At 43.9% G+C, this 27,564-nt stretch overlaps 1 protein-coding gene, 1 long non-coding RNA gene and 1 pseudogene across 2 annotated transcripts in view; 2 read left to right on the top strand and 1 right to left on the bottom strand.

Annotated features, from left to right (window-relative positions):
* The window catches only part of EFHD1 (EF-hand domain family member D1), a 69,060-nt gene extending 61,703 nt beyond the window's left edge, over positions 1-7,357 (bottom strand). Inside the window, exon 1 of the mRNA XM_077152065.1 lies at positions 7,031-7,357. Within this exon, the coding sequence (XP_077008180.1) occupies positions 7,031-7,296 (266 nt within the window). The 5' untranslated portion in view covers positions 7,297-7,357. The remainder of the gene's footprint in view (positions 1-7,030) is intronic.
* LOC143676633 (uncharacterized) lies at positions 609-27,145 on the top strand. Its single transcript, XR_013172228.1, has 4 exons — positions 609-920; positions 1,311-1,436; positions 25,975-26,150; positions 26,946-27,145. It is a non-coding gene; the product is annotated as an uncharacterized LOC143676633 (long non-coding RNA).
* Positions 9,928-25,850, top strand: LOC143676862 (tumor necrosis factor ligand superfamily member 11 pseudogene; annotated as a pseudogene).
* Positions 27,146-27,564: the final 419 nt, after the last annotated feature.

The following is a 27,564-nucleotide window of genomic DNA, read 5'->3' as shown; positions in this document are numbered from 1 at the left end:
AAATCATCGTATCCTCTGATGAAACCCACAGAAAGGAGCTCACCAGCTTGCCAGACAATTCTTCCCAGTGCTCCACTCCAACCACGAGAAAGCTTTCTTCTTTACAGTGAGCCAAATTAGTGGCTTCCTTCTATTGTGCCCTCACTGCCCCCCTCCTGCCCTCAGGCTGACCGTCCCCACTGCCCCAGCCTCCGCCAGCCTCAACATCTCCTGGAGGCTCCTCCATTAGGGGCCCAGACCCCTCCTAGACCCGACTGTGTCCCAAAACCAGAATCTCTGGCCTCTAAAGCCTGAGTTCATACCGCCCCAGGTGTCCTCACAGGTTCTGATAAGCTACACCGCGGCTTGCTAATGGGCGGTGGCTGGCTTTGGGGAGCCTTGCCTCAAGTCCTGTCAAGCAGCATCATTTTAGGTCCTGCTCACTGTCTGGTGAGCTTCTAAAGGTCACAGAGCTCAGTCTGTATCATCCCAGCACCTGGCAGGCGCTCAGCTGAATGGACGGATGAGATGCTCACAGTCAGGGGTGGGAAAAAGGCTCACCACTGTGGTGCCATGGGAGCAGACAGATGTCAGCACACGGCGCTGCCATGGAGCCCAGGGCAGGGAGCACTGGGGAAGGAGTCACAAAGGCCTCTGCGGCCTGGGAGCCAATGGGTCACCAAGAGTCCGTGCCTCGGCATGTCGCAGGGCTGGTTCCACCCCAAAGGATGGCACGGTCCCCGATCCAAGAACTAAGCTCTCCTTCTACACAGGCCTTACAGGGAGGGTCTAGGACTTATGGCCACCAGCGCCCCTCAGTCTCCAACACTTAAAGGACACAGAAGCAGGAGGCTGCAGAGGTTTGTTCCAGAAGGCCCACAAAAGGCGGAGGTCTGTGCAGACAAGGACCCGGGGGTCTGTGAGTGTGTGTGAGCACGCAGGCAGGCATGTGAACACGTGGGGAGACACATGCCAGCACGCAAGTAGGCATGAGTGAGCACCCGAGAGGAACACATGGTGGGCAACAGGAATCTGAGATTCACGGGCAGAAGCCAGACATTCAAGAGCCTTGAGGTTACGCTCGACTCCTGAGCTGATCCTAGTGTAATTCAAAACTCCCCCAAATCAAGGGAAGAAGGTAGTTCCCTTTCCCAGCAGGACGGGAGCACACAGGGCTAAGCTTACACATAAGCAAAGTTAGAGTCCCCTGAAATCACACAACTTTAAATCAATCTTGCAAGGGAGAGGGGAGAGGAATTTCTTTATTTTGGCATAATGTAAGATTTTAATATCCTTTTTCATCACTCCATTTCAAATTCCCATAATTCAAGTTATTCTAAAACGTCGTGGCTCTGTAATAAGAATGGACGAAACTTCCAGAGAGAGAGGTGGGAGCGAGGAGTGAGGAGAAAGAAAACTCGTGCCAAGAACTGCAGAGCCCCTCTCCAATCATGCAGGTGGGCAAAGAAAGACAACCAGGGTTTCAGTCCATCTAAGAAATAGCTCCCAGTCCTGGTTATCTTTCCACCAGAGACCAACTCCCCCCAAACAGAGGGGCAGCCGAGAGCCCCTCTCCCCAGGAATTAGGACAAGCCCCACGCCTCAACTCAGGCCACAGGCAAATGCCCAAAACCCAGTCTAGGTGAGGGAATCTCTAAATCTAAGGGGAACCACTGTTGCTTAAGGCTGCATCCGGGGGCATAAGAAGCTCTTGCTTTTCTCTGAGGGAGGAAAAGCACCCAACTTCCATTTCTTTCCACCCATCTTTCCCACCTTGAAAGCAGTTCACTCAGAAGACCACAGGGCCTCACCTCCACCTCGGCGGCAACCCTCCCTTGGCAGGGCTCCTTCGCCTCTCTGGCAAATTCCCAGCCCTCCCAGTCCGCGCCATCCCTGCCCTGGGAGATGATAAATGAAGTGTCTGAGGCTACCTTGCCTTTTCTGGTGTCAGGGGGTCATGCGGGGACAGGACTCAGGGGTCGGCAGGGCATCTGTGCCATCACCATTTCAGCTTCTTGGTTAAAAAAAAAACACCTTCCACGATTGCACGGCTGATGCTCCCTTTATCCAGGGTATGGACAAATGAGTAAAAAAAAAAATAAGTCCTAAATAAATAAATAGTGGCGGTGGGGAAGAAGGGGTAAAATAATTGGGTAGATAGATTGCAATACCAGTGATCAATGAGAGGGCGGGGTAAGGGTATGGGATGTATATATTTTTCTTTTTTCTCTTTATTTCTTTTTTCTGGAATGATGCAAATGTTCTAAAAACGATCATGGCGATGAATACACAACTATGTGGTGATATCGTGAGCCACTGATTGTATAATCTGGATGGATTGCATGGTACAGAGATATCTCAATAAAAGTAAAAAGACCACTTACCCGTGGCCGGAGTGCCTCTTCCCACCTCTCCTTGGGGAATTCAACCAGGAGCTTTTGGTATCTGCAGAAACATCTCAGTAGCAGTCTAAGATGCTACCCCGGCCCCAGCCTGAGGGCCGCCCACCTCACCACCCCTTAAAAGAGGCCCCCGCTTAAGCGCAGGGTAATTAAATTTTCCTCTCTAACCTTGCCCGCTCCCAGCTAGCTCACATTACAGGCTCGGACACACTGGAGAGTCAGTTTCTTCTGAGCCTTCTCACTCTTCTCTGAAAATCAGGCCACTATTCTCTTGGCTCAGGCTATCCAGTAACACGCCTGGAACTGGAGAGTGAACTTGCTCTGGCCGAGCTGAAAACGCCTCTGGCTTCCCCACGCTCATTGAAAAGTCTCTTTCTCCCACCACACACCGTTCCGGAGCCAGCCACATTTGTGGCGGGAAAGAAACATGAGGATGCCCACTCCAAAGACCCAAGAAGCTCACAGTCTGGGTCAGGACCCAGTTTTTTTACACATTGGAAATATTTAAAAACCCCAAAGCAAATACATCTTTAAAAGGAAAATCAAATTTAAAGGATCAAAGCATGTATTGCAGGTGTCTGCACTGAGCTACCCAGCCCCAGACAAAAAAAGGGGTAGGGGTTGGGGGGCAGGTAACTCAGTCCTGGACTACTCAGGGGGGAGCTCACGTTTTGAAGGTGACATCAGAACTGGATCTAGAAGCCCTTGCTTAAAAATGAAATTCTGGGCGGGCCACAGTGGCTCAGCAGGTAAGAATGCTTGCCTGCCATGCCTGAGGACCCAGGTTTGATTCCCGGTGCCTGCCCACGTTAAAAAAAAAAAATGAAATTCCTACTGAAAGCAGGAAAGTACTGGCATGGAGGGAAGATGAGGGATGGGGGCAGGGAGCTGGTTTATGTTGGCTTTATTTTCGTAGTTGGATGGACGAATGCATTTAAATAAGGACTGGCCTTTGGGGGAGGATGGAGTGTCCTCCTGTCGGGGGCTGGGCTCACTGCTGGCTTTGGGTAAGTCAACAACTCTGGCCCCCAGCCCCAGCCGTCAGGAGGCCAGGAGGAGAGAGCGATGGTGCTGTTTGGACTGGCCACCTCTTCTCCCTCGCCTGGGAGTGGAGCTAAAAGTCCCTTCCATTGGGTGCAGAGGGCAGCGGGCAGTGCACCCAGCCCTTACTCGCCGAGACCAGATGGCCACCCCACAACTCCAACTACCAACTGAATCAACTGCAAAGGACCAATCGGACATGACAAAGTGTCTGTGAATTATTAAACAAAAAAGGACAACACAAAAATGTGCACATCCACCGGAATTACAACTATGTGGTCATTTAAAAATTAGTGGCCAAAATATGCCCAGTCGGAATCTCACCACAAGCCAGGCATGCAGCTAAGTGCTTCACATACATTAACATATTTAATCCCCACAGTTACTGCAATTGTACGTACTCTGCTAAACTCATGTTACAGATGGGGACACTGAGGCACAGGGCTCTTGTCCAAAGTAAACGGCCAGGTAGCGAATGGTGCAGTCAGAGTTCGAGCCCCGGAAGTCCAACTCCTAAACCGCTGCTCTTACAGGCCTCCCAGTACTGCTTCTGCAATCAATAAAACTGGGAAAGTAGCCCAGCGGAAAACAAGTTCCTGTGTTATGCATCTTCTAGGGTTTTTAACATGTTTATGTTTATTTACTTAAGAACAGAAACTAAAGTTGGGGGGGAAGCAGGGGAAGAGACCACGTCGCAGTTAGGGGTAGAAGCCTGGCCATGACCAGCTGGCCGGCTGGGTGCCAGCACAGTCCCCAGAGCTCCCAACCTGGGCAGCAGAGGAGCCCGGGAGGCCCCCACGGAGGGCATCCTTGTCCGAGTCCTCAGCTAGTGGCGAAGGCAGCTGCAAATAAGAGTCAGGGGTGGGCATGGAGACGGTGCACGATGGGCCAATCTGAAGAAAAGTGAATGATCAAGTTTCCAAAAGGACTTAGATTAAATATATATATATATATTTTCTAGTTATTCAAGTATAAAACAAGAACAATCCCACAGGACAATAGGCAGAAGCAGAAGAAACCATGAAAGTGGGTCGGTGGGAAATTCGGCTGGGTTGTGCTGGGTGCCAAGGAAGGTGTCAGCAAGCTGGGGAAGGTCAGCTGTAGGACAGATGGCACTGCCAGGCCAGAGCAGGTCAGCAAAGCCCACAGCACCAAGCCCCACTGCAGGTTTCCCCCTGGACTGGTCGGCTCTGGCAGAGAAGGTCCCAGAACCAGCCAGTAGGCCAGAGGGCACTTCAAGGTGGCAGGAAGGAAGACAGCTGAGGCTTTGGGGGAGATGGCCTCTTCTGCTCTGATCTGACCAGATGACCAGAGGCACGTTAGGGCCCCTCAGTAAACAGGGGTTTGGGTGGGATTCTGTTCATCAACTACAGGTACTGCCATGTGCCAGGCACGAGTGCCCAGATTTGCCTCTGGGAATCCTCCCCCCTCCACGTCCCAGCTTGGGCTGCACTCCACACTCCAGGGATGGGGCACATGGCTCAGGCCCAGCAAGTCAACAATCAGCAGTGGATTTCCCTGGCCACAGCAATTGGTTCAGAGCCAATGAGACACAAAATGGCCTTTGCTAGGCCATTCTTCTCCCAGCTGCGCAGGCTGGAGCTGCCGTGGCCATGCCACCACCACCAGGGATGAGCCATGTGAGACTGGGGATGACGCAGGGGAAGCTGACTCAAGAGAAAAGAGAACCTGAGCACTGAAGACATGATATATGCCCCTGGATCCAGCCATACCTGAAGCCACTAATGCCGTTTTAGATTCATGAGCCAATTAATTCCCTTTTTGTCTATGCCGATTTTGGTTGCAAGTGACAGAAAACCTAACCCAGAATTCGGACTGACACAGCAGCTCTGGAGAAAGAAGTGCCTCGCAGAAGGCTGGACTGTCAGCTTTCCCAGGACCCCAGACCACACACAGCCTTCCCCTTAGGTTGACCCTGTTCCTGCTCAGTCCCTCAGATGCCACTTCACTTGGTCTCCCAAGAAAGGACCTTGTGTACTCTTGTTTATTACTCTTAGGCAGTCAACTAACAAACTTACCCTTCCAAGATTGTTTTGCAGGAGAAACAAAAGGAACTCAAGTCACCCAAAGCAACATGACGGTGAATGGCCATTCCCCCAGGACACCCTTCCTGAATCAGGATGGCCTGGGATGGACTGTCAGGACATGGGATGCCAACCAGGGCAGTCTTCGGGGAAAGTCAAGACCCCAAATAAAACCAAGGGGCTTTGACAAACCATTGTCTCACTGATCGCTTTCCCATCTCCAACCCAGTGGCATTCTTTGGCACCCACTTGGCCTTCGTAAATTCCCTAAAACAGACACACCAGGTGTGCAGGCCAGGCAAAGTGCCTGGAATCCGGGAGGGGAAAATCAGGGTGTCTGGGAAGCAGAGGGCCCGCTGGAGGCTGCGGGGGGTCCAGCTTCTGCTGTCGTTGGGCAGGGGCTGGGGCTGGGGCTGGACCACAGCGCTGCCTCCGGGAGGGGCCGGCGCTCCGGAAGCCGCGCGAAGCCGGCCACAGAGCCTTTAAATAGAACCTCCACGCGGAGGACAAACACATTCCATGCGCTTTTACAAACGCTCCAAGCATGACCTGGCCGGCGGCCTCCGCTCCCGCAGGCATTTTTCCGGTCTCGGTCCAATTCTGGAAATAATATTAATAGCTCCTTTAGGCGCTGACGGTGTGCAAAGTGGTGCATGGCCTTAAAAGGCAGGAGCTATATTACTGCTCCCACTCTCCAGATGAGGAAACTGAGGCTCAGTGAAGCCTGGGGCTTCAAGACCGCTGAGATGGGGTCTGCGCGCCTGCCTCCAAGGCCGGGTGCTCGCGTCGCGCCAGCAGCGTCGGGGACCCAGGGCGGCTTCCCCTGCGCACGTCGCGCCAGGCAGGCGGCTCCCCGCTCTCCCGCGGGACCTGAGTGAGCGGCCGCCAGACCGCTGCGCGCTGCCAAGGCCGACTCAGAAGGGCGCCTCTGGCCCAGCTGGCAGGAAGGTGGGCAGCGCCCCCAGGGGGCTCCCCGGACGTGCTCGCTCGAGGAACGTCCTGAATCTTTTACCAATTTAACAAACCCTCCGCTCTCAGACCCGGTTCGTACATCACCCCCGCGCAGCAGCCACGGATTAACTTTCCCCTTTTGTTTGAAAAGATGAAAGGAGTTCGAGGCTAATCTCTCCCATGGGGAATAAAGTTAAAGCTGGCAGAGAGGCGCGGCCCCGTCTCACTTTCCTAGAAGTTGCGCTCGGAGCAAATTTCGGATCGCCGGGGGCTGAGGGGTGCGAGCGGCGGGCGCGGTCCCGGCGCGCGGGGCTCCGGCTTGGCTTCCCCTGGAGAACCCCTAAGCTCGGAGAGGGAGAGCCGCGGCCCCTGCTCTGGGTTTCCCAGCCCGGCCCCGTTCCCCAGACCGCGTTGGGACCGACTCCGGGCGCACAAGTTCTGCGGGCGTTGGCGCAAAATACTAAGTGCGCCCTCCTGCACCCCTTCCTCACTCCCTCTCACCAAAGCGGGGCCCGGGACTCGCGTTCAGGAAGACCCCCATTTTTCCTCCCTTCCTCCCCGGCCCCAGGGCGCACGGCCCGCGGGGCGCACGGCCGGGACGCGGGTGCTCACAGTTTGAACTGGCGTTCCAGGTCCTTGATGAGGCGGCGGCTCAACTCCGGGAACTCGGTGTAGGGGTTGAAGACCCTGCAGCGGCGGGGCTGAGCGACGCCCTCGCTGATGTCCAGGCGCCGGTTCAGCTGCGCGCTCAGCTCGGTGTCGGCACCGGCCGCGGGCGCCCGGGTGGACAGCTCCGGCGGGGGAGCACCCGGGCCGCCTTCCTCGGCCTCCTGCTGCAGCGGGAACTGCAGCTCGCGCGCCAGCTCCTCGCTGGCCATGGTGGCGAATCGGGAGACCGAGACCGAGCGCGGGACCGGACGAGCGGCAACTCCTCCGGGGCTCGCGGCGCCGCGGCAGCTGTGCCGAGGTGGCGGCAGCGGGCGGTTGGGAGAGACAGCGGGCGGGCCGGCTGGCCGGGGCGGGGCCGCGGCTTTAGGGAGGTGCCTTGGCCCGGATTCCGCCCGCCGGGCCCCAGGCTGCAGGTGTCCGGCCTGCGCGCTCCCGGGACCCCGCCCGGCTCCGCCCGCTCCGCGGCTGGGTCGGGATCCTGATCCCCTCCGTCCCCTCTGGGATGGGGCGTGGACCCTTGGGTCAGCTCCGACCTTTCCACCCCCGTCCCGCTCCGAGGAAGCCCGGGGACCGTGTGGTCCCCAGCAAAAGGGTAGCTGAGCAGCTTCACGACTGTTCCGGCGGTTCCTCTCCCCTGACCCCCCCCACACCCCGACGGGAGGCGATCGCGGCCCGGCACAGGCCGAGTGGGGGAGGCGGGCGCCTCCGGGGCTGACCCCTCGAGCCTCGACGTCTAGGGGAAACGCCGGCCGGTCCGTAGGTCCGGAGTGGGAGGTGTCCGCGGGGGCGCGGGGTTGCTTTTCAAATACCCATTGAAAAGAAATGAGGGTTTCCAAAAATAAGCGTAAACTGCCAAAAACAAACAAATGAGAGAGCGAAAGAGAGAGAAAAAGCAGCCCCGGGCTGCTCTGGCCCCCAGGTTAGCCGCGCCTTGGGCGGCTCCCGCTTTTTTCCCGTGAAACATGCCAGAGCGAAGGGGGAAGTAAGAAGCTCGAAAATAAACAAACAAACCAGCATTTTTTTCAAAACAGCATGAAAACAAGTCATTTTCCCTAAGGAGAGCTGGTGCGGATGGTTGCCACAGCAGCCGGGCGTGGAAAGGAATCTAGTAAACAGGGCTCTGCCCCCCGCGGGCCCGCTCCGCGGTGACCTGGGGCGCCGAGGGCCGCGCGCGTGGCCGGGACCCGCCGGGCCGTGGGCGTCCGAGACCCGCCTCTGGCCGCACAGAAAACGGTCTTGTGTAGGGCAGGCGGGGAGGGGAGGGGAGTCGGGCCATCGGCATGGGCCCGATAAGGAAAAGAAATGTTATTTTTAAAAAGGTATTTCGGGAAATATGCATTTTTTCTGAAATATATTTTTATTTTATTTTTAAATAAAAGTATTAAATAAAATCTTTTCCCATCCCTATTGGACATCCCTACTGACTTGCTCCGGTGAAAGCAGCCGTTTAATTTCAGGTTTTACGCTTGAAATGGCAATACCCAAGGAAATCATATGGGCATTGACAGACGGTTCAAGTGCTTCATGGGTTGCTCCACTTGATGACCAGGTGCCCTAGTGAGTCCCTTTGTATTAAATCCTGGAGCTGCACTTTATGGTTTGACATATTTCACCCAAAAGGGGGGAGGGCGGGGTAAACATCCTTAATGGTCCCCATCAGCCAGAAACTTTGGCCAGTACTAATAAAAGAATTTAGATCATTTTTTTATTCTGACATTTACAACAGTCCAAATTCTATTTAAAGGATCTAAAAGCTTTCCCTTCTATATTTTTTTGGTTTGGACAAATGTAATGTTGAATGTTCTGTGTTAAAGAGAGTGAATCTTGAATGCAATTCAGTTTTTCAACTTAAGCATCTCCAAATGAGGAAGTGCTTTTTGCACAATGCGTATGTTAATGGGGTGGTCAACTGGGCAGCACTCAAAATGTACATTACCTGCAGGGGTCCCAGTAGGTGCCCCACCTGGCCTTTCTGTCGCTGAGGTAGGGTGGGGGTGGGAGCATTTCCTAAGCTCTTCCCAGTCTCTGGCCACTGAGCCGTAGTTACCCAGACTGTGCGCCAGACCACACCTGCCTGTCCCAAGCAAGGAAGTCTCAGCACCTCGCTAGTGACCCCTCCAGGGGGGTTACAGCCACAGTCGCGGTTCGGCTGAGAAAGCCCTGCCCTCCAGCTCAACTTCTCCAAAGGCCAGCCGGGTACCTGGCAAGGAACTGAAAGTTTGGTGACCATTTGGCCAATATCATGTATCTGTGCAAATATAAGCCATTATCTGTAAAATAACTTTCTATCATAGAAAAAAAGAGACTAAAAGGAAAAGCACTGAATTATTAACAGCTGGAAATGCTAGCAGCACAATCATTTTAATTTTCTTTTTGAAATTCTTATTTTTCTGAATTTTTCACAATGAATATAAAACTGTAGTAATCAGAAACTAGACACTATTTTTTTTTTTAATGAAGAAGTACGAGAGAGTGAGCCGATGTTCTGCTGTAAAGAAACTCAAAAGTGTTTTGTGCCATCCCATGAGCTCATTTATTTCACCAGCCTTCCTGGGGAGCTGCTAGAGGAGGTTCGTCCCCACCCTTCACTTGGGAAAATTGTCAATTCCAAGACCTCTTGTTCCATTATCTATTGCTGTGTGACAAACCATCCTAAAACTAAGTGGCTGTCAGTGGAACCAGAAAGCGAGAGTTGCGGAAATCACCATGTGAAGAGGAAAGAACACCATGGAGTCCCATCCAGCCAGAAAGAGCACTGCTGGCCCAGGAGGAAGCAAGCCTTCCAGCCTCTGCAACTGGTACGTATGAGAAAACCCTGTAAAACAAGTTGATCTTCCCATATGGAGACTAATAGAATATTAGAAGATGACACTGACGGTTTTAAGAGCTTTTTCAAACTCCATGTAAACACAGATTTGCAACACACAACATTGGAAAGGGAAGACACAAAATTCATGATTCATGCAATGAAATTAAACGAGCCTTTCAAGGAGATATACCAAAAGAATTGCAACGTACTGTTGGATCACAGCACCTCAAAACAGAGAAAGCCATGGTGGAAGGTTTATGGTTAGATCTAACCAGGAGGAGCAAGCCTGAAACTCAGCCTTTTCACTCATCTCAATGCTACCAGCATCCCATCAGGTTCCCACACCAAAGTGAGTTTTTCCTACAGCTACCATGACAGAGGCAGGGCAAAGATCTCCAATATGATTTTTAGTAATGGAAAACTAGTACTTAACCAAAATGACTTTTATTACCTGTGTGCCAGTTTGAAACTGTCGTGTACCCCAGAAAAGCCATGTTCTTTAATCCTCATTCAACAGTGCTGGATGGAATCTTTTTGATTAAGTTGTTTCCATGGAGATGTGACCCACCCAGTTGTGGGTGGTAACTTCTGATTAGATGGTTTCCATGGAGATGCTACTCAACCCATTCAAGTTGGGGTTGCTTACTGGAGCTGGGTTAAGAGGGAACCATTTTGGAAAAAGCCTTAGTGCCAACAGAGCCCACACAGCCAGAGATCTTTGGCACAAGGAAAACGCCCCTGGGGAAGCCATCAAAATGAGAATTGAAAGCTAGCAGAGATTAGCATGTGCCTTCCCAGCTGACAGAGGTGTTCTGGACCCATCAGCCTTTCCTGAATGAAGGTATCTTTTCCTGGATGCCTTAATTTGGGCATTTCTATTGCCTCAGAGCTGTAAACTTGCAACTAAATAAATTCTCCTTTTTAAAAGCCATTCCATTTCTGGTATATTGAGTTCTGGCAGCTTTAAGAAACTAAAACAACCTGCTTGCCAACATTTGTTCTCCACATCATGAAACTTCAGCAAACCTGGTAACAGAGAACCTTCAGCTGATGGTGCTTGTCACCAAAACCAGCGTCAGAATCCCTAGTTCTCATACCCCGATGAAGGGAGGAAGCACCAAATGCTAGTCAGGAAATTCTGAATTCCATTTTTATTCCATAAACGTTGGAGGATTTTTTAAAGCTGCGATCTGGTGAAGAAATAAACATCGTGGTATCCAGTTCCTCCTTACTAAATCCAGATCAAGATACAATTTACTTCGGGGCTTTTAAAGTCCTAGATATAGTTGAGCCCCGTGTTGTGGAGGGTTATTATGTACTTGCTAGGATGTACATGGATTCTTTTTGTTTTTGTATTTTGGGTGAGGTGCATGGTCCGGGAATATGTGGACTTTTAAAAAACAAGCCAAGAAATGTGTAGAGAGTGTGGGAGGTGCTGCCCTGAGGACACCTGATGACTCTTTGTCATGCTTTTGACCCTGTATTTACTTGAGATGTTTGACTCAATGTGTGTTAAAATCTAAAGGCTTTCTTACACAATGATTTTTAAATATTGTAATGAATTCCCAGAATTAAACCAGTTTGGAACGATTATGGTTACCGATATGAAAATCTGCATGTGGGCTCCTGGAAGGGTTAGTTCTCTAGCTTGAGCCATTTGTTATGGACAACTAGATAGCTAAAGTAAAGAGAGTGGCAACTAATTATAGACAGATAATCATTTGAAGGGTTTAGTTCTTTTGACTTGTTACATCATGCTGGAAACTGCCAATACCTTTTCCAGTGATGAGAGAAAATATATGTATTTTTATATTATATCTAAAATTATATTTTGGATGTAATTTTTCTGTGCGAAGTATGGTAAATTATATTTGTGCTATAGAATTTAATTCAAAATATTTAAAATGTCTCACTGTTGACAAGTTAAGGTTTTAAATGTACAGACAGCATGCATGGGTGATTCAGTGCTGGACGGCTTGCTTGCAATGAAGGAGATCTGGATTTTATTCCTGGCCCATGCACCCCACCCCCCAAAAAAAATGTACAGACATTTTTTAAAAATATTTTTATTGAGAAATTCCACACATAAGTCCAACCATATTATACAATCAATGTCTCACAATATCATCACATAGTTATGTATTCTTTACCATGATCATTTTAGAACATTTGCATCCCTCCAGAAAAAGAAAGAAAAAGAAAAAGATAACTCCTACATCTCATATCCCTTACTCCTCTCTTTTATTGACCATCAGTATTTCAATCTATCCAATTTTTACCCTTTATCTCCCTCGATGATTTATTTGTTTTTTATTTTTTTTTTTCGCTCCTCTGTCCATACCTTGGATAAAAGGAGCATCAGACACAAGGTTTCACAACCACACAGGCACATTGTAAAAGCTATATCATTACACAGTCCTCTTCAAGAATCAAGGCTACTGGAACACAGCTCAACAGTTTCAGGTACTTCCCTCCAGTCATGGTGTTACATCATAAACTAAAAAGGAATATCCATATACTGCAAAAGAATACCCTCCTGGATAACCTCTCGATTGTTTGAAATCTCTTAACCACTGAGATTTTATTTTGTCTCATTTCTCTTTCCCCTTTGGGTCAAGTACGCTTTCCCCATCCCATAGTGCCGGTTCTGTCTCATCCCTGGGAGTCGTCCTACAGACATATTTAACTGATGCACTTTCTAAATTCCCTGGGGAAGACTTGCAGTAATAGAAAAGATGTTGTTTGCTATAGCAAATCATTATATTTCTTCATCCTTTTTAAATTTAATTGATTTTTCAGTCTCGTCGTGTCTGTGCAAAAAAATTTTAAATGAAAGTCTTGAATCCTAAGGTCCAATGTTGGCCACCAGGTACCTTTTAAATTTAAAAGATAATTTAGTTTAGGAAGCTGACATTGCCTAAAAGGACACATAATGGGCTACTAAAATCTGCCAAGAATCTTTATATAATAACTGAAGAGACGTATTTTTTTCTACACGTGCTACAAATTTTAAATTTTTTAATGGATAAGTTATCCAGCAGCTTTTCAGTAAAAGAAAAAGAAATCCATTTTCAATTTAGTGGAAATTATTTTATTAAAAATGAAAAAAATTCTTTTGAACCGAAACATTATTTAAAATAAGTAAAAACATTGCCTTTCAATGTTCATTTTTGTTACAAAAATAAATTGATAAGGACACCTGCAAAAAAGATCAAAACTCAGTGGCTTTATGCAACACAACAACATTTATTCTGCTCACAAATCTGTGATTTGGGCAGAGCTGCGTGGAGAAAGCTCTTCTCTAACCCACTTGGCATCAATGGAGTGAGCTCAAGGGCTGGGGCAGATTCAGTCCCTGCTATGTCTGATGGGCATTCCCAGTGGGCATTCTCAGTGGGGGCTGTTGACTGGAGAATCAGCATCACGGGTCAGAAGCGCACATGAGATGGATATATATCATTGCAGCCACCCTGTCAACATGCAATCTGCCAGCCCTGCCCCTGGAAATCCCTCCAGGATGGAGTCTCCTCTAGCTCTGTGGCATCGGCAGAGCTGACACATCTTTCAGCCCTTACAGTCCAGAAGGGCTGGAAAGTGCTAACCTGCAAGTCATATTTTTAATTAAAGATACAAAGAAGTCTGAATAAAGGAAATTCCAGAAAGAAAAGAACCCTTCTAAGGAAGCAGAAACTGGGGGTGTGTCCCCCACCCCCACCTATTTTTGAATTATCAACTTCTTAAACAAGTCCAAATGTCAGGATTTTGATTTGCTATAGAGAAAGAGACTCTGACTTCCAAAATTATTGCTAGGCCTTAATTATTGATGCCAGGTGCTCATTCTAAAATCTCCTTTGTGCAGCCCCACATTTAATTGAAGATATTCTAAAATTAGATAATGGTGGTGGTTACACAATGCCAGGAATATAATAAAAACCTTTGAATTGTTACACTTCAGAAGGATGGAGTTTATGGCATGTGTGTTATATCTCAATAAGGCTATTATTAAAAATAACAATAAACCCATTATATGTTAGCATAACATTAGAAAGAAAGGCATTGTTTTACATTTCTGCCAATTTCTTTAATGTCTGGCTTTATAGAAAACAGCTAGATTCCACATATCAGCCTCTGCATTGGGTTTGTTGCCATTTGTTGCTTTGATTGAAGAATCTGAAGAAAATCCAGGTGCCACACAGATGGCTGCATGGTTGTAAAAAGGAAGAGTATTTGAACAGCCTTTTTCAGATAATAATGAGTATTCTTCTCTGATGCTACACCAGAACTTGGACATGTGGTAGTCTCTTGAAGATTGCTTGCATGTGGAATCTGAAAGCATGCGAACAAACTTTTCATACTATCTTGCACAGTCAATGGATCGTTGATCTATGCATAATTTTGAAGCATTATGCACTGCCCATGTTAACACATTTCATTTATATAATCTTACAAGATGACATTCATTAATCACAGGAAAGCCTTCAGGAAACTGTGCAGTTCACAGGAAAAACAAATACAAGTTTTTCAAAATCCTAATTTGAGCTTGAAATTCAAATTTTATTATTGACAGCAAATAATTGAAATGACAGTCTCACCTTGTTCATGTTTCAAGTGTCTCCAAATACCCAATTGTGAATAAGCACAGTTGTCTGTCAGTCCTTCTCTCAGGTAAAAGTGGTGATCCATGGAGAAGGGGGCTCGTTGGGTTCAGAGAGCAAACAATTGTACAGCAGTTTTTCCTTGAGATAGTATCATATTTCCACGTGCTTTAAATTCACTTCCCATTTCAGAATCCTTTAAAGGTGCTTGCCATTTCACCACACCTAAGATTAAAGAGATGTGCAATCAAGGACCAACATTTAATAAACATTGATATATGTTTTTTACTGCTTCATCAAGGACATTAAGTGACACTAAATTTTTGCTTTCACCCGGGAGTACACGAAATGAAGAATATAATGACTGTGTCAACAAAGAAATAACAAACTAAGCTGCATTTGGGGTCTCTGGGTATTACATTAAGCTCTATAGAATTACAGGGCCTCGTTCCCATTCTGAGCTCCATGTGCTTGAATTGTTTAAATGAGCTATCTAGACAGGTTGAGTTGGATTATTAACATTTAAGTTCAGAAAATTTAGGTTCTTGACACAATAAACCTCTCCGCCTTTGCTCTCATACAGCAGGTGAAGCTCTGAGAACACACCCTATTACCCTTTGCCCTGTGTTATGATTTCCCTTAGTCCCAACCAGATCTGCTTCGTTTTTGAAGCCTGCTGGCTTTTTCGGTTACTTTGTCATTGTGACTAGCAATGCTGACTTTCAGAGCTGCAGAGCTCCACCTCCAAATCTTAGATGTCACAGAGGTTCTCAAAGGTCCAGGGAAATACCAGCTAATATCAAGACTGCTCAGTGTCTCAGAACCTAGAAATTTTTGATATTCTTAGAAATTTTCTTAAAAGTATTTTCTGAAAGAGACCTTAAGCAGATTTGTTCTTTTGCTCTGACTTATTTTGCACAACACATTGTCCCTAAGGTTCATTCAGTTCGTTGCATGCCTCAGGACATCATCTGGTAGCCGCACCATATTCCATCATATATATATATATTCCCCTCAATTTTTAACCCTGGTGTTGCTGTGGTACTGTTACTGTCTTTCCATTAACTATAGGCCAAAGCATACAATATAGTTTTCCCCCATACTCCTCTATTATTAATTCTTTGTATAAGATCAAATCTTTGAAGGAGTTCATGTGAGACCTTACTCATAATGGTAGAGTTAATAGGTGGGATGCATGGCACTGTACATTCCCTTTTGATCATATTCACCTTCAATTTGGCAATGTTACTTATAACCCCACTAATTTGCTACCATCATTTCTCTCCATTCCCTTACATTTAAGTTCAACCTCATTGCCCCTGTCTCTAACTTCTGTGTACCTCTAGGTCCCCTGTATTCTACAGTGTAAACCTTTGCAATCACCTTTATCAGAATCATAAAAGCAAAATCATACAGTATCTACCCTTTTGTCTCTGACTTATTTCCCTCAGCCTTATGTCCTCAAGTTTCATCCATGTTGTCATAGGCTTTGGGACCTCATTTTGTCTTACTGCTGCATAATATTCCATTGTATGTATGTATCACAATTTGTTTATCCACTTGTCCATTGATGGGCACTTGGATTGTTTCCATGTTTTGGCAATTGTGAAAAGTGCCACTGTGAACATCAGTATGCAAATGTCTGTTTGTGTCACTGCTTTCCGCTCTTCTGGGTATATACCTAGAAGTGGCATTGCTGGGTCATTGGGCAACTTGATATTTACTTTTCTGAGGAACCACCAAACTGTCTTCCTCAGGGGCTGTACCATTATACATTCCCACCAGCAGTGAATAAGTGCTCCAATTTCTCCACATCCTCTGCAACATTTATAGTTTCCTGTTTGTTTAATAGCAGCCATTCTTACAGTGCAAGGTGATTGATATCTCCTTGTAATCTTGGTTTGCACTTTCCTTATAGCTAATGAAAATGAGCATCTTTTCATGTGCTTTTTAACCTATTGTATATGCTCTTTGGAAAAATGTCAATTCATATCCTTTGCCCATTTTATAATTCGGTTGTCTGTTTTTTGTTGTTGGATTGTATAATTTTTTTTATGTACACAGGATATCAAACCTCCATCTGATATGTGATTTCCAAATATTTTCTTCCATAGAGTTGGCTGCCTCTTCACCTTTTTGACAAAATCCTTTGAGATGTAGAAGCTTTTAATTTTAAGAAGTTCCCATTTATCATTTTTTTCTTTCATTGCTGGTGCCTGGGCTATAAAGTTGAAGAAGATGTTTCCCTGTATTTTTTTCTAGGAGTTTTATGGTATTGACTCTTATATTTAGGTCTTTAATTTGTTTTGAATTAATTTTTGTATAGAGTGTAAGGTAGGGTCCTCTTTCATTCTTCTGACTATTGATAGCCAATTCTCCCATGCCCATTTATTGAAAAGACTCTTCTGTCCCAGTTCAGTGGATTTGGGGCCTTAATGAAGAGCAATTGACCATAGATTAGGTGGTCTATCTCTGTACTCTCAATTCGATTCCAATACTTCTATCTTTGTGCCAATACCATGCTGTTTTGACCACTATGGCTTTATAGTAAATTTTAAAATCAGGAAGTCTTCGTCCTCTCACTTCATTCCTCTTTTGAAGGATATATTTAGCTATTCAAGGTCTTTTTCCAATGCACATAATTTTTTAAATATATTTTTATTGACAAATCATCACATACATATAGTCCATACATAGTATACAATCAATGGCTCATAATATCATCACATAGTTGTACATTCATTACCATCTTCCAAATAAATTTGATAACTTGCTTTTCCAAGTCTTTAATTTAGGTTGTTGGAATTTGGTATTGCATTGCATCTTTAGATCAATTTGGGTAGAACTGACATCTTAATGACATTCAACCTTCCTATCCATGCACATAGAATGTCTTTCCATTTATTTAGGTGTTTTTTTTTTTATCTCTTTTAGCAATATTTTATGGTTTTCTGTGTACAAGCCCTTGGCATCCTGATGCAGCTTATTCCTAGATATTTGATTCTTTTGATGATGTTTTGAATGGAATTTTTTTCCCTTAACTGTCTCCTCAATTAGAAGAGTATAGAAAATATACTGATTTTTGTACATTAATCTTGTATCCTGCCACTTTGCTGACTTTGTTTATTAGATCAAGTAGCTTTGTCATAGATTTCTCAGGGTTTTCCAAGTATAAGATCCTGTCATCTGCAAATAATGTTTTACTTCTTCCTTCCCATCTGGATGCCTTTTAGTTCCTTCTCCTGCCTGATCAATTTAGCTAGAATTTCTAATACCATATGACAGTGGGTACCCTTGACTCATTCCCCATCTTAGGGGGAAGGCTTTCATCTCTCACCATTAAGTTATATGCTGACTATGGGTTTTTCATATATGCCCTTTATGATATTAAGGGAGTTTCATTAGGTTCCTACCTCTTGAAGTGTTTTTATCAGAAAAGGATGCTAAATTTTTGCTAGATGTTTTTTCAGCATCAATTGAGAAGATCACATGATTTTTCCCTTTTGATTTGTTAATGTGCTGTATTATGTTGATTGATTTTCTTATAGTGAACCACCCTTGCATTCCTGGTATAAACTCCACTTGGTGATGATATATAATTCTTTTAATGTTTTTTTTCTTTTTTTTTGCCTGGGCACTGGGAATCAAACCCGGGTCTCCGGCATGGCAGAGAGAAGTCTGCCTGCTGAGCCACTGTGACATGCCCTTTTTATGTGTTATTGGATTACATTTGTTAATATTTCATTGAGAATTTTTGCATCTATGTTCATTAGGGAAATTGGTCTATAGTTTTCCTTTCCTGTAGCATCTTGATCCAGTTTTGGTATTAGAGTAATTGTTAGCTTCCTAAAATGAATTATGTAGCATTCTTTTTTCTTCAGTTTTTGGGAAGAGTTTGAGCAGGACTGGTGTCAGTTCTTTTTGGAATGTTTGATAAAATTTCCCAGTGAAAAGCTGTCTGATCCTGGGCTTTACTTTATAGGATGTTTGTTAATGACTGATTGAATCTCTTCACTTATAATCAGTTTGTAGAGATCTTCTATTTCTTCTCAAGTCATTATAGATAATTCACGTGCTTCCAGGAATTCATCCATTTCATCTAAGTTGTCTAGTTTGTTGGTGTATAATTGCACATAGTTTCCTCTTATGATTTTTTAAATTTCTTCAGGGTCCATGGAAACAACCCTCCCCCTCCCCCCATTTCTGATTTTGTTTATTTGCATCCTCTCTCTTTTTTTCTTTATCAGCCTAGCTAGGAGTTCATCAAGTTTACTGATTTTCTCAAAGAACCAAATTTTGGTTTTGTTGATTCTTTCCATTGATTGTTTGTTCTCCACATCATTTATTTCTGTTTTAATTTTTGTTATTTCTCACCTATTTGCTTTGGGTTTAGTTTGCTGTTCTTTCTCTAATTTCTTCAGATGAGCCATTAAGTCCTCTATTTGCGCATTCTTTTTCTTCTTCTTTTTTAACATGGGCAGGCACTGGGAATCGAACCCGGGTCTCCAGCATGGCAGATGAGAACTCTGCCACTGAGCCTCTGTGGCCCTCCCTCATTCTTCTTTTTTAATATATGCAGTTAGGGCAATAAATTTCCCTCTCAGCACTGTCTCTGTCACATCCAATAAGTTCTGATAAATTGTATTCTCATTTTCATTCATCTCCAGATATTTAGCAATTTCTTCTTTGACCCACTGATTGTTTAAGAGTGTGTTCTTAATCTCCATATATTCGTGAAAGTTCAATCTTATTAAATTTATAAAGACCTATTTTGTGTCCCAGTATATGATCTAACCTGGAGAACATTCCATGAGCACTTGAGAAAAATGTATATCCTGGTGTTTGGGGGGTGTAACAATCTGTATATGTCTATTAAATCTAATTATATTATCACATTGTTTAGGTTCTCTATTTCCTTGTTGATTCTCTGTCTGATTGTTCTATCTATAATACAGAGTTGTGTTTTGAAGTCTCCCACTATTATTGTTGAAATGTCTATAGTTCCATTCAGTTTCACCAGCGTTTGCCTCATGTACTTTGGTGCTCCTTTATTGGTGGTGTAAACACTTATGATTATTATTTCTTCTTGGTGAATTGTCCCTTTTATTAATATGTAGTATCCTTCTTTGTCTTTTATGATGTCTTTACCTTTAAAGTCTATTTTATCTGATATTAGTATTGCAACTCTTGCTTTCTTTTGATTACAACTTGCATAAAACATTTTTTTCATCCTTTCACTTTCAATCTATTTGTATCCTTGGGACTAAGATGTGTCTCTTGTAAACAGCACATAAATGGGCTCTATTTTTTAATCCATTCTGCCAAACTGTATCTTTTAATTGGTGAGTTTAGTCTATTAACATTCAAAGTTATTACTGTAAAAGCAGTTCTTGAATCTACCATCCTATTCTTTAGTTTTTATTTTTCAGATCTATATATTCTTTTCCCTCTCTCTCTTTTTATCCTTTGAATTACCTTTACCGGTACTCTTCAATTCTGTGTCCTCCTCCCCTGTCTTCTATTTTTCAACTGACAGAACTCCCTTTAGTATTTCTTGTAGGGCAGGTCTCTTGTTGACTAGTTCTCTCAATCTTTGTCTTTGAAAATTTTAATCTCTCCCTCAACCTTAATGGACAACTTGTTTAGATAAAGGATTTTTGGCTGGAAGCCTTTCTTGCTTAGGATCTTAAATCATACCACTGCCTTCTCCCCTCTGTGGTGCCTGTCAGGTAATCTGAATCCCTCTGTTTTGTTTTCTTTCTTTTTGTAACTCCTAGTACAGTATAGTCCAGTACCATGAAGAAGGCATCAGTTTTAACCACTATTATTTTTGTGCTACCAGTGTAAATGTCAATATTTCTTTGTATTATGAAAATAATATGTGGAGCATGTTTTAAGAATCTTTACACTATTATATATATATATTTAGCAGTGGCCAAGAATCCTGTTCTCTGCAGCCATGTTCTCTAATCTGTCCCCTGTTGTTGGACATTGAGGTTGATATCTGCTTTCTGCAATCTACATGATGTTGCATTGAGTGGTGGTAGATTCCTATCTTATGCTGTGTTAAAAGTTGAAAGACCTCATTTAAAATTGAATTAAATGCCAGGTTTCAGTCCCTGACCACAAGTCTTACACTCTGGTGGGAAAAACACATAGTCAACAAGCTAAATAAAATACATGCAAAAATGATTTGAGACAATGAAGGACATTATATATTAATTAAAGGGGTCATCCCTCAAGGAAGAAGAAATAACAATCATAAATATTATGCACCTAACCAGAGTGCCCTAAAAGACATGCAGCAAAAACTGGCAAAACTGAAGGGAATATTAGGCATCTCCACAATAATAGTTGGAGACTTCAATACATTACTCTCATTAATAGATAGAGCATCTAGTTAGAGGATCAGTAAGGAAACAGAAAATTTAAATAATATAATAAATGATCTAGACCTAACAGATACAAAATACCACATGCCAAAATAATAAAATATATATTCTTTTCAAGTGCTTATGGATCACTCTCAAGGATATACCACATGTTGGGTCACAAAATGGGTCTCAATAAATTTAAAATTTAAACAGATTGAAATTATACAAAGCATTTTCTCTTAACAAAATGGAATGAAATCCCCCACCACATAGCATACAAAAAAAAAAAAGAAAAAAGAAAAAAAGAATGAAGATAGAAATCAATATATGGATGTAAACAACATACTCTTAAACAATCCTTGGATCAAAGAAGAAATTGCAAGAGAAATCAGTAAATATCTCAAGACAAATGAATATGAGAACACAACCTATCAAAACTATAGCATGCCGGGAAGATAGTGCTGAGAGAGAAATTTATAGCTTTAAGTGTCTAAGGAGCTAAAATCAAAGACTTAACTGGACATTTGGAGGAACTATAAAAACAACAGCAAACTAATTCCAAAGCAAGCAAAAGAAAGAAATAACAAAGACTAGAACAGAAATAAATGAAATCGAGAAAAAACAATACAGAGAATCAACAAAACCAAAAGTTTTCTTTGATAAGATCAATAAAAATGATAAGCCCTCAGTTAGACTGACAAAGAAAAAAAGAGAGAGAAGATGCAAATAAATAAAAATCAGAAATGAGAGATGGGACATTACTACTGACCCCACAGAAATAAAAAGCTCCTAAGAGGATACTATGAAGAACTTTATGCCAACAAATTAGACAACTTAGATGAGATGGACAATTTCCTTGAAACACATGCAGAACCCACACTGACTCTAGAAGAAACAGAAGACCTCAACAAACCTGTCACAAGTAAAGAGATTGAATCAGTCATCAAAAACCTCCCAACAAACAACAACCCAAGGCCAGATAGCTTCACAGATGAACTCTACCTGTCATTCCAAGAAGAATTAATACCAATCCTGCTCAAATTCTTCCAAAAAACTAAAGAGAAAGGAACATTATCTAACTTATTCTATGAAGCCATCATCACCCTAATTACCAAAGTCAGCTGAAGATACTACAAGAAAAGAAAATTGTAGGCTAATCTCTACTGAATATAGATGCAAAAATCCTTGATAAAATACTTGCAAATCAAATTCAACATAAATAAATATATTTAATATTTATAATATTAAAAGGATTATACCATAGCCAAGTGCATTTTATATCAGGTATACAAGGTTGGTTCAACACAAGAAAATCAACTAATGTAATACACATTAACAAATTGAAGGGAAAAAAAAAAACAGTCATCTCAAATTGATAAGAAAAGGAATTTGTCAAAATCCAGCGTCTTTTCTTGAAAAAAAAAAAAAACAGTTCAAAAGATAGAAATAGAAGGAAATTTTCTCAACATGAAAAACATACAGCTAACTGTTCTAGTTTGCTAGCTACCAGAATACAATGTGCCAGAAATGGAATGGCCTTTAAAAAGGGGAACTTAATAAGTTGCTAGTTTACAGTTCTAAGGCCAAGAAAATGTCCCAATTAAAACAAGTCTATAGAAATGTCCAATTTAAGGCATCCAGGGAAAGATACCTTGGTTCAAGAAGGCCGATGACGTTCAACGTTTCTCTCTCAGCTGGAAGGGCACATGGCGAACATGGCGGTGTCTGCTGGCTTTCTCATGGCTCTACCAAAAAGGGACTCTCTCCAAAATCTTTCCTCTTTTAAAGGATTCCAGTAAGCAACTCCACCTTCAATGGGTGGAGACACACCTCCATGGAAATCATCTAATCAAAAGTTACCACCCACAATTGGGTGGGTCACATCTCCATGGAAACAATCAAAATGCTTCCACCCAGCAATGTTCAATGAGGCTTTTCTGGGGTCCAGCACACATTCAGACCAGCACACTAACATCACACTCAATAGTGAAAGACTGAAAGTTTTCCCTCTAAGATTGAGAATAAGAGAAGGATGCCCCCTGCCACCACTGTTATTCAACACTACTGGAAGATCTAGCCAGAGCAGTTAGGCAAGAAAAAGAAATAAAAGACATCCAAATTGGAGAGAAAGAAGTTAAACTTACACTGTTTGCATAACAGGATCCTATATATAGAAAGGTCAAAAAAATTTACAACAAAACTACTAGAACTAGTAAACAAGTTCAGCAAAGGGACAGGAATCAAAATCAACCTGCAAAAATCAACAGTGTTTCTATAAACTAGGAAAAAGCAACTGAGGAGGAAAGCAAGAAAAAAAATCTAAGCATCTAAAAGAATCAACTATGTAGGAATAAATTTAACCAAGGATGTATTCAGAGAACTACAGAACACTGCTAAAAGAAATCAAAGACCTAAAGACCTAAATAAATGGAAGGGCATTCCATGTCCATTGGTTGGAGGACCAAATAGCACTAAAATGTCAATTGTACCCTAATTGATTTACAGAGTCAACACAATCCCCCTCTCCAAATTTCAACAGCCTTTGTAGAAATGGAAAAGGCAATCCTCAAATTTATTTGGAAGGGTATTGAGCCCCAAACTGCTGAAACATTTTGAAAAAGGAGAACAAAGTTGGAGGACTCACACTTCCTGACTTCAAAGCATATTACAAAGCTGCTGCTTATAGCCTGGTACTGGCATATAGACATTTTTATCAATGGAACCAAACTGAGAGTTCAGAAATAGACCAGTGCATTTACGATCAATTGGTCATTGATGAGGTTGCCAAGTCCACTCAACCGGGACAGAACAGTCTCTTCAACAAATGGTGCTGGAAGAACTGGATATCCATATCCAAAAGAATGAAAAAGGACTCTTATCTCATATCTTCTCTGAAAATTAACTCAAAATAGATTAAAGACCTAAATTTGAGAGCCAGGACTACAGTACTCCTAGAAGAAACTGTAGGGAAGCATCTTCAAGATGTTCTAATAGGAGGTGGTTTCTTAGACCTTACATCCAAAATACAAGTAAGGAAAGGAAAAATAGATAAATGGGAATGCCTCAAAATTGAATATTTCTGTGCTTCAAAGGACTTTGTCAAAAAGGTGAAAAAGCAGCCTACTCAATGGGAGAAAATGTTTAGAAATCACATATCTGAAAAGGATTTACTATCCAGAATAAATAAAGAAATTCTAAAACTCAATAATAAAATGATATGCAATCCAATTTAAAAATGGGCAAAAGACTTAAATGACATTTTTCCAGAAAAGAAATATAGATGGCTAAAAAGCACATGTAAGATGCTAAACATTATTGGCTATTAGGGAAAAGCAAATCAAAACCACAATGAGACATCATTTCACACCTCCAGAATGACCACTATTAAACAAATAGAAAATTACAAGTATTGGAGAGCATATGGAGAAATAGAAAGACATTAACTGCAGGTTGGACTGTAAAATGGTATAACCACTGTGGAAGACAGCTTGCTGGTTCCTCAGGAAGCTACGCATAGAATTGCCACATTCTGGCAATCCAGCTGCTAGGTAAATACCCAGCAGAACTGAAAGTAGGAACGAAAACAGACATGTGCACACCAATGTTCATGGAGTCACTATTTACTCCATTATTTGCCAGTAGATAGAAGTAACGCAAGTGTGCAACTGGTTAATGAATAAACAGAACATGGTGTGTGTGTGTGTAGGATGGTATATTATTCAGCTGTAAGAAGAAATGAAGTACTGATATATGCGTGCCAGTTTGAAAGAATATATGTACCCTAGAAAAGCCATGTTTTAATCCTAATCCCATTTTGTAAAGTCAGCCTTTTCTTCTAATCCCTTTTCAGTACTGTATGCTTGAAACTGCACTTAGATCATCTCCCTGGAGATGTGACTCAATCAAGAGTGGGTGTTAAGCTGGATTAGGTGACAACATGTCTCCACCCATTTGGATGGGTCTGGAGTCCTATAAAAGAGGAAATATTTTGGAGAATGAAGGAGATTCAGAGAGAGCAGAGAATGCTGCAGCACCACGAAGCAGAAAGTCCATCAGCCAGCGCTCTTGGGGCGCTTCATGAAACAGGAAGCCAGGAAAGAAAGCTAGAAGATGATGCTGTGTTCGCCATGTGCCCTTCCAGATGAGCGAGAAACCATGACTTTGTTCACCATGTGTCTTCTCACTTGAGAGAGAAACCCTGAACTTCATCAGCCTTCTTGAACCAAGGTATCTTTCCCTGGATGTCTTTGTTGGACATTTCTACAGACTTGTTTTAATTGGGACATTTTCTCAGCCTTAGAACTGTAAACTAGCAATTTACTAAATTCCCCTTTTTAAAAGCCATTCCATTTCTGGTATATTGCATTCTGACAGCTAGCAAACTAGAACAATATGCAATAACATGGGTGAACCTTGAGGACATTATGTTGAGTGAAATAAGACGGACACAAAAGGAAAAATACAGTTTGATCTGCCTAATACAAATTAAACATAATGAGCAAACTCAAAAAGAAATACATGGGGTGGGCGATGGTGGCTCAGTGGCAGAGTTCTTGCCTGCCATGCCAGAGATCCGGGTTCAATTCCCAATGCCTCCCCATGCAAAAAAATATATACATGGTCTGTTAGATGATAAATGCTAAGATGGAAAGTAAAGGAGAGACAGGTCCATGAAGTGTGTAAGGGGAAAGGGAGGAAGTGGCAATTTCAGTTAAAATGGGGGAAGCATCAATGAGGAGGTGACATTTAAGTAAAGACTTGCAGAAAAATGAAGGGCCATCCACTGAACCAAGGGCCCAGAATTTAAAGCCTGGGGGGCCTGGAATCCCTGGTTTGTCCTGGGCCTCAACCTCTTGAGGAGGCAATGGTAATCCTTTCCTTTAACTCTTCCCCAGTCAAGGGTTCTCAACAGCCCTTAATTCCTTCTTTCTTTTCTGCAGGGATATCTCCTCCAGGGCAAGTTTCAGGTCTTTGTTTGTGGTTGAGATTCTCAAAATGACTCATCCATCCTTCCAAAGACTTGACTGCATCCTTTCTTTGGGACTGGCCCTACCCAAGGGAAAATCCTCAGCACTATCTAAAAAGGTTTTCTCATACTTCTTTTTTCAGCCCAGAGGATATAAACAATCCCCACAGCAAACTGACAGTACCTTGTTCCCTTCAAGCCCCCTGGCTAGCCCAGCTGCAGAAGAAATTCTTAGCAGAGAAGAGGGAACAAAAGCCTGGGGGTGCTTTCTAAACCTGAGGTGCCAGGCCGCAGGGCAGGTCCAAACCCTGTCACCCAGGTGAGGCCTGATCTCCAGCGTCCCTTTTGGCTCCAGGTATCCATGTCTGGGGCGTGTGGGGTGCGGGGTCTCTGGGACCTGGGGTGCCTAGAGGACTTGCCAGGGAGCTTCCCAAGGAACTAATCCACCCAACTGGATTAGTTGAGACCCAGGTTCCTTGGGTCCCTGCAGCCCCCAGTCTGCTGAAACAACCAAGAAACTCTGGCCAGAGAATGTTGCTAAAAGAAAAAGACAAAAAACGAATCATCATGTTATTCTTCACCCGATAGGACCGGCAGATATGAGTGGCTGAAAATGAAGCCTCCAGGGATGGAGAGGGGAGAGCCACCCCTCCCACCACCCTCTTGGTCCCTGAGCGTGGAGGTCGGAAGATAATCCTCAGCCCTCAGGGGACCGCACCACCTCTGGGAGCCCGCCCTCCACCCCCCACAGCCAGCCCCTTGTGGCTCCACCCCTAGAGCGGTCAAGTCTCGCCCCCTTTCCACTGCCACTGGCCCCTGGAGGTCTCGTGAGGAAGCGCAATGGTGGCCCAGCCCTCAGCCCAACCCCCACCCTCACTCATGCATGGGAGCAAGAGGGATCCACCCTCGTCCGTGGGAAATAGGACAGGAGCCGCCTATGGGGCTTTGCCTTTACTTTGTCCAGCAGCCACATTAAGGAAAGGAAAAGAAAACCGTTGACGTTAATTTGAATAGTATTTTTTATTTAATTCAGCGTATGTATTATCATGTGAACATGTAATCGACATAAAAATGTTCATGAAATATCTTACAGTATTTTATTTCATACTTTAAGGCTTCGGAATCCAGTGCGTATTTCCACCGCCAGCCCGCCGCAGCCCCGAGGCGCCACCCTTCAGATCCTCAGCAGTGGACACCGCGGCTGCCACGCTCCAGCCATCCAGCCTCACCCCGGACCCCCACCCAACTGGCCTAGCCCTCCCCTCTGCTCAGTATCCCCCCCAAGGTATTCCCACCCACCCCGGTCCAACCCCGCAGGCCTGATGCCAGACCTGAAGGTGAGGTCCGGAAATAAAGTCAAACTGGCCCCAGCACCCGGTGCGGGTGTTTTTTTGGTCTTATTCTATATCCTGGCAATTTATATTCTAGATTTTATGTCTGTGAGCTTATATATTATAGTTAGTTCATATCAGTGAGATCATACAGTATTTGGCCTTCTGTCTGGCTTATTTCACTTAATAAAATGTCCTCAGTGTTCATCCATGTTGTCACATGCTTTAGGACTTTATTCCTTCCTATTGCTGAATAATATCCCCTCCTATGTATGTATATCCCATGTTTTGTTTATCCATTCATCTGTTGATGACACTTGGTGTCGTTCCCATCTTTCGGCAATTGTGAAAAATGCCACTATGAGCGTTGGTGTGCAAATGTTGTTTTCATCCTTGCTTTCG

This window comes from Tamandua tetradactyla, chromosome 3 (assembly GCF_023851605.1).
Source record: "Tamandua tetradactyla isolate mTamTet1 chromosome 3, mTamTet1.pri, whole genome shotgun sequence".
Taxonomy (NCBI): domain Eukaryota; kingdom Metazoa; phylum Chordata; class Mammalia; order Pilosa; family Myrmecophagidae; genus Tamandua; species Tamandua tetradactyla.
Note: the sequence above shows the minus strand (reverse complement) of the source record. Positions and strands in the feature narration are given on the sequence as shown.